At 52.5% G+C, this 7,013-nt stretch overlaps 1 protein-coding gene across 1 annotated transcript; it reads left to right on the plus strand.

The window, feature by feature from the left end:
* Positions 1–234: 234 nt before the first annotated feature.
* KCNA10 (potassium voltage-gated channel subfamily A member 10) lies at positions 235–1,770 on the plus strand. The gene has a single exon (XM_004769885.1). It carries the CDS (start codon positions 235–237, stop codon positions 1,768–1,770), a length of 1,536 nt encoding a protein of 511 aa, XP_004769942.1.
* Positions 1,771–7,013: the final 5,243 nt, after the last annotated feature.

Genomic DNA, 7,013 nt, shown 5'->3' on the forward strand with positions numbered 1-7,013 from the left:
GAGCTCAGGGGTGCAGGTGGCTTTCGAGGGAAGAATGGTGCCCAGGCAACCATGAGGTTCCTTCCCACACTAAAAGTAAGTCGTTTTTTAACCCACTGGTGTAACTTACCTCGATGACCCGGAGCCCACTGTAACCCATCCTGGCTCGTGTGTGATGACCTTCCTCATCTCCACAGGTCATGGCAGGCCAGGAAGACTGAGGGTCTTCATGCTGCTTTCCTGAACCACCCTAGGATGGATGTGTGTGGCTGGAAGGAAATGGAGGTGGCTCTGGTCAATTTCGATAACTCAGATGAAATCCACGAAGAGCCGGGCTATGCCACAGACTTTGACCCAACCAGCCCAAAAGGCCGTCCTGGGAGCAGCCCCTTCACCAACTGGAGGAGTCTCATTGGTGATGGCACCAACCATGAGACGGCCTTCTCCAAGCTCTCAAGAGAGGATGTTGATTCCCCAGGGCCTGAGCCAGTGGGCCTGAATGAAGGAAACCAGCGGGTGATCATCAACATTGCCGGGCTGAGGTTTGAGACCCAGCTCAGAACCCTCAATCAGTTCCCCGAGACCCTCCTGGGAGACCGGGAGAAAAGGATGTACTTCTTTGACTCCATGAGAAACGAGTATTTCTTTGACCGGAACCGGCCGAGTTTTGATGGAATCCTGTATTACTACCAATCAGGTGGGAAGATCCGGCGCCCTGCCAACGTCCCCATCGACATCTTCGCTGATGAAATCTCCTTCTATGAGCTGGGTAGCGAGGCCATGGACCAGTTCCGGGAGGACGAAGGCTTCATCAAAGACCCTGAAACGCTGCTCCCCACCAATGACTTCCACCGGCAGTTCTGGCTCCTCTTCGAGTACCCCGAGAGCTCCAGTGCCGCCCGGGGCGTGGCCGTGGTCTCCGTGCTGGTTGTGGTCATCTCCATCACCATCTTCTGCCTGGAAACACTACCAGAGTTCCGGGAGGAGAGGGAGCTGAAGGTCATGAGAGATCCCGGCGTCAACACAAGCAAGTCAGTCCTCTCCCACACCATGTTCACTGACCCTTTCTTCATGGTGGAGTCTACCTGCATCGTTTGGTTCACCTTGGAGCTGGTGCTCCGGTTTGTGGTCTGCCCCAGCAAGACTGACTTCTTCAGGAACATCATGAACATCATCGATATCATCTCCATCATCCCCTACTTTGCAACCCTCATCACGGAGCTGGTCCAGGAGACAGAGCCCAGCATCCAACAGAACATGTCCCTGGCCATCCTGAGGATCATCCGGCTGGTGCGGGTCTTCCGCATCTTCAAGCTCTCCCGGCACTCCAAGGGGCTGCAGATCCTGGGCCAGACGCTGAAGGCTTCCATGAGGGAGCTGGGGCTGCTCATCTTCTTCCTCTTCATTGGGGTCATCCTCTTCTCCAGCGCAGTCTACTTTGCCGAGGTGGATGAGCCTGAGTCCCATTTCTCTAGCATTCCTGATGGCTTCTGGTGGGCAGTAGTCACCATGACAACTGTGGGCTATGGTGACATGTGCCCAATCACCCCCGGGGGGAAGATTGTGGGCACTCTGTGCGCCATCGCGGGGGTCCTCACTGTTGCCCTCCCTGTGCCTGTCATCGTCTCCAACTTTAATTACTTCTACCATCGGGAGACTGAGAATGAAGAGAAGCAAAACATCCCAAGTGAAATTGACAAGATCCTCAACAGTGTGGGCTCAAAAATGGGCAGCACAGACTCTCTTAGTAAGACCAATGGTGGCTGCTCCACAGGGAGGTCCCCGAAGTGACCTGTCCAGGGGTCCTTGCCCCTGAGTCTCCCTGTCTTTTTTTTCTTTGTCTCTCTCTGTTTCTCTCTGTGTGTCTCTCTGTCTCTCCCCTTCTCTCTCTGCCTCTGTCCCCACGCCCACAGCTTCTCGCTCCCCCTCCCCTCTCTGCCTCTTGCTCTCTGTTTTTCTGAAAAAGGGAGTTTATCTTTTGAGAATAGCAGGCCATCTTGGATTGCAAGCTGTTTGAATAACCCCATACTTCTGCTGCATTTTCTAAGCTGTTTTCTCTCAACCAACCAACTTTCCTCAGAGGGGTACTTCTGGTCCTTGCTGCTCGCCTATGGTACCCAAGATCAGCTGTATTGACAACATGTGGGAGCAAGGGAATTGCAGAATCTGAGCCCACCACAGACCTACTGAATCCAAATTCTCAATTTAACAAGATCCCAAGTGATTCATTTCCACAATAAAGATGAAGAAGCACTGGTTTTGGTCTTCCCAAGAGGAGGCATATTAAAAGGCCGGGGAATGCTGTGAGCAATGACTAAGAGCTCTGGGTTGTTTAATAATAATATCTTACACTTGTGTCACGTTGCATAAATTTTCCAAAGCACTTTCACCAACAGTATCTCACTGCTGCATCTCAAAATAACCGGTAGGACAGATTTGGTTGTTATTCTCACGTTGTAGATGAACAAACCCAAGGACAGCGAAGAAACGGTGACATGCTCCCTGCTGGAAACCACACCTACCTACTAGGCTGGGGTCCTTTCTGCTTGTGGATGCTTTGGAATCAGAGGGAGAGGGGCGTGAGGGCTCTGTCTTTCAGAGGATCCAGGCAGCAAATCTCTGGGCAGGAACACTCTTTCTTAGGGATTCCAGCATCTCCACGCATGCTGGGAAGATAGAGCCCGCCTGGCCCCTCGATCCTCAGTCACTTCCTTGGGCAGTGGGCCTATAGAAACACTCCCAGGTGCTTTTCACCTGGCGCATCTCTGTGAGTTTAGGCAGAGGCTGGTGAGCCTGAGTGTGGGATGGGTGTGCACCAGGAAAATAGATGCCTCCTGGTTCAGATGCCACTGAGTCATAAGGAATTGACTAGTTGCCTGTTGGGGCAGCTTAGTGGGGAGCAGCAGGGCCTTAAGACATGTGCCTAGATTCCAGGCCCACTCAAAGAGCCTGGTTGTGGCAGGCTTACCTGAGAAACTGCCGTCTTGGAAGTGGGTCCTTCTTAGCTCACTACACTCCCAGAATGAGGGGGTGGAGTTGGAATTCCCCAAAAATCAGAGAAGGAAGCTTTCACTCTGTCCCCCATCCCTCCACCCCCATTCATGCCTCCAAGGAAGGAGGCTTGCACCATCCTCAGGCCCAATACCCAAACCTCAAAGGTGAGTCAGCATCGGAACTCTGGACCTCTGGGCTGCAGGTCACTGCTCAGCTCCAAGCCACACAGCCCAAACCACACAATCCACAGCACGCAATCCTGGAACACACCCAGCTCCACACAACCCTGTAAGACAAAGAGCCGCAGCCACAGATCCCATCACACAGCCTCCCCTCATGACAGCCTAACAGAGGTACCAGTGTGAGAGAAAGCTGCTTCTCTCTGCTCTTGTTGTCCTGAGTACAGGCCCTAGGAATCTGGACTCAGTCATCTTTAAGGCCCCTTCCTGCTCTAAAAACCCCAATCTTCTTCTTATGCGTTAGCCTCAAGCTCTCACTTTGCACGAGTCACAGAGACCCTGGGCTTTACAGAAGACATCACTGCCCTAAGACCTGTGCAAGCAAGACTCCTGTCCCAGGCCTGAGCCTTAGGGTTCTGGGCTTTGGAGAGCCTTCCTCACAGTTTTCCAAGTTCCTTTCTAATTGCTCTCCTTCAGGCCCCTTTCCAACTCCCTACTCATCCCTCAGGCCCAAGCATGGGGGTTGACCAGATGTCCCTAGGCAGTCCCGGATTCACACATGTGGGATCATGCCAGAGCCCTATGTGGGGTTCCAGTTCCAGGATGCTGGTCTGGAGAGCAGAGTGCTCCCACTGGCTGGCGTGGCATTTCTTTTACAGAATCACATAAGCTTAGGTGCCAGAAATGTGACAGCACTCTGATCTAAGGTGATGCAAACTCCCATAGACACTGAGTCCTTGCAAAAATTCTTTCTCCAGGCTCCCGAGCATCCTCGGGGTGGTTTTGACAAAAGAGTCCACATGCCCATATTCTGCCTTCTGGAAGCCACATGATCACAATTCTTTACAGCAAAACCTCTCTCCACAGATGGATGAGACCATTTGCACTTCCCATCAGCCACCCGAAGTCAACATTATTCCCCCCATTTTGTCACATGAGGAAACTGGTTTAGAGTGGTTCGTGGGCACACAGCCAGGAAGCCGTAGAGAGGGATTTAAGTCTAGGTCTCTTTGATGCCACAGTGTATCCCACCATGCTGCCTGCTAACCGGAACAGCTCCCTCCTGAGAAGGGATCCTGGGGCTGGGGTCACACAGATGGTCGTGGCACATTTCTGGGAGCAGGGAGGCTGGTTCTCCTGAGGACCTGCTTTCTTTCTCTCTCTGACTCTACATTCAGAGCCACATGCAGGCCTCCCACCTCCAGACATGCTGCAAACATGGTGGGATGGAAAGACCCAGGGGTAGGTTGGGCCAGTGCCCCTAGAGGCCAAGATAGAGTCCCAGAGCCTGCAGCTCAGCCTTTCTCATCTGAGGGTCCTGCCAGAAAGGGCTTAGACTAGCAGAGCAGAAGGGAGCCACTCGGTTTCTCTAGCCAATGCAGTTACCCCTGGAGGGTTGGGAGACCTGCTTATAAACTTCTGACGCCCAGAAAGCAGGTCCAGACCTCTAGGCTGGTGCCAGGAAATGGGCTGCAGAAGCAAGCCCTCTGGGGCACCTGAGTGGCTCATTCTTTAAGCATCTGCCTTTGGCTTTAGGTCATGAGCCCAGGGTCCTGGAATAGAGCCCCACATCGGGCTCCTTGCTCAGTGGGAAGCCTGCTTCCTCTCTCCACTCCCCCTTCTCATGTTCCTGCTCTCACTGTCTCTCTCTGTGTGTCAAATAAATAAATAAAATATTAAAGCAGCAGCAGCAGCAGCAAGTCTTCGACTCACCATACCACTGCTGCCAACAGGGCTGGTATCATAGTCCCTAACGTTGAGTCCCCGGCACTGAGTCATCTGTTTCTTCCCGAGCCAGCCAGGGAGACGGGCTGTGGGGCCCTCTCACCATCCATCTGGCCAGCCTCCTGTAGCAGAGAGATCTGCTGTCGATGGACTTGCACCCCTGGTGACTCACTGACAAAGGGAAAGAAGAGAGTCAGGGCAGACGGGACAGCGTGGCCCAGGGGTCAAGTGTGAAAGGCGCTCTCATTACCGTCACAGACGGAAGGACTTGTCAGCAGCCAGGCTCAGATGGCCTTGCCTTTGGGAGGAGCAGAGCAAGGCCTGAGGCTTCCTTCAGTGAGTTCCTATAAACAGAGTCCTACTATGTGGCAGACATTTTCTAGCCGCTGAGTAAAGACATAGAAAGAAGGGAAAGGCCCCTTTTAAGGGGTCGCAGTAAAAATATGCAAACATTGTAAGGGGAAACAGCAGAAACGTCTTCAGTGCAGAAGGCTTCCAAATCTTGAGCCTTCCTTCCCACATGATGTCGGCTATCTTTGCAAAGAGCTTGGGATTCATTGCTCCATCTATTCATTCTCTTTGAAAAGTGTTTTACAAAGCAGAAAGCCACTCAAAAACATCAGTGTTTTGAGTGGAAAGCTCTCTAGACTTGGAACCAAAGGACCTGGCTGAATTTGTATTAATGTTAGGACTTGGACCTCCATGGGCCTCAGTTTCCTTATGTGGAAGATGGAGAATAAATAAATAAATAAATAAAACAAAAAAGACTCCTACAATAGCAAACATGGCAGGATTCTCTCCACCCAACCCCAGGGAGCAGGCCCTGAGTTCTCCCACCTGGCCAACGGGATGCCTCAGGACCTCCACAAGCCACTCAAGTGGCTGCTCAGGACCTGCCGTCTGCTAGAGACGGCCCCTGGGACTCCCTGCTTCTCTGCCTGTTATACTTGTACTCACTACCGAAAGGAATGACTGGTCTTTAAAAGCTGTCTTTTGGACCAATGAATTAGCGCTGCCCGAATAAGGACAGAACTTGCCTTGGCAATCGGCATTCAATCGACCCTAAGCGGAAGGTCCCTGATTTCAAAGACAGTTTAAAAACAAACTTAACTGAGCTGGGAAAGGACAAGGGTTATGAACCATATCGTATCATGTTCAATAACCAACTAGCTGTTCAGGCTGATTTGCACACGTGTCATTTCCTCTGAAACAGCCACTGTCAGGTAGGTATTCACAGGTATCAATCAAAGAGCACAAAATCAGGCTGATCAGACATAGGTGGCACTGCGGTTGTCCCATCCCTCACCTTCTTGACCAAAGACCCTATTCGCTTCACCCCCATGCAAACCACAGGCGGTAACTCCAACCCCCGCACGGCAGCATTCCCTGTGGCTCTGGGACATCAGGGAGGCTGAGGTTGGAAGCACCACTCGCTGCGCTGGCCTCGCCCAGTCCATGCCACCCACGCAGAGCCCACTCAGAGGAGCTCAGCCACTCTTGGGGAAGGAAGGCTCTGCAGCACCCCCGGGACAACCCCCGGTGCAGTGTGGCCCAGAGCAGCGGCCACCCTGGACCCTGGTCACCCATGAGGCTCTCTCAGCTCTGGTGGCCCTGTCCAGCCCTTACTGTGCTTGGGGATGCGGTACCTCCCCACCACCCGCTCAGCACTCCTGAGGGCACACACGCTGGGGCAGGAATGTGTTCCAGCAGGCCATTTTCCGTGGCAGGTGCCAGAAACCCAAGTCAAACTCAAACAAGACAGAAACCTTTACCAGCTCCCGTAATGGAGAAATACAGGACAAGAAGAGATTGTAGCTGAATCTGGGGGACTCAAACACCACCACCTTCAGAGCTCAAGTCCCTCCTGTCCGTTGCCTTTTTCCGCTTCTCTCTGCTGGACGCCATCACAGCTCTCAAGGACGTTCTCTGCAGGGCGGGGAGGGTGGCAGCCCCCAGGTCATGGCCTTATCATCATCCAACCAAAAACAAACAAATATACATATATATAGAATCACCTTTGTGTCACATTACTATCGATAATTCCTCACAAAAATGTCAGATCCAAAAGGTAGAGATTTTGGTTTGTTCGGTCCACTACCATATTCCCCGGGCCTATTGCAGCACACAGCAGGTGTT

This window comes from Mustela putorius, unplaced genomic scaffold (assembly GCF_011764305.1).
Source record: "Mustela putorius furo isolate JIRA1106 unplaced genomic scaffold, ASM1176430v1.1 tig00000585_pilon_pilon_pilon, whole genome shotgun sequence".
NCBI lineage: Eukaryota > Metazoa > Chordata > Mammalia > Carnivora > Mustelidae > Mustela > Mustela putorius.

Bases quoted from the DNA above. Each gene is read 5' to 3' on its own strand.
- KCNA10 (XM_004769885.1), top strand. From the start codon at position 235: ATGGATGTGTGTGGCTGGAAGGAAATGGAGGTGGCTCTGGTCAATTTC.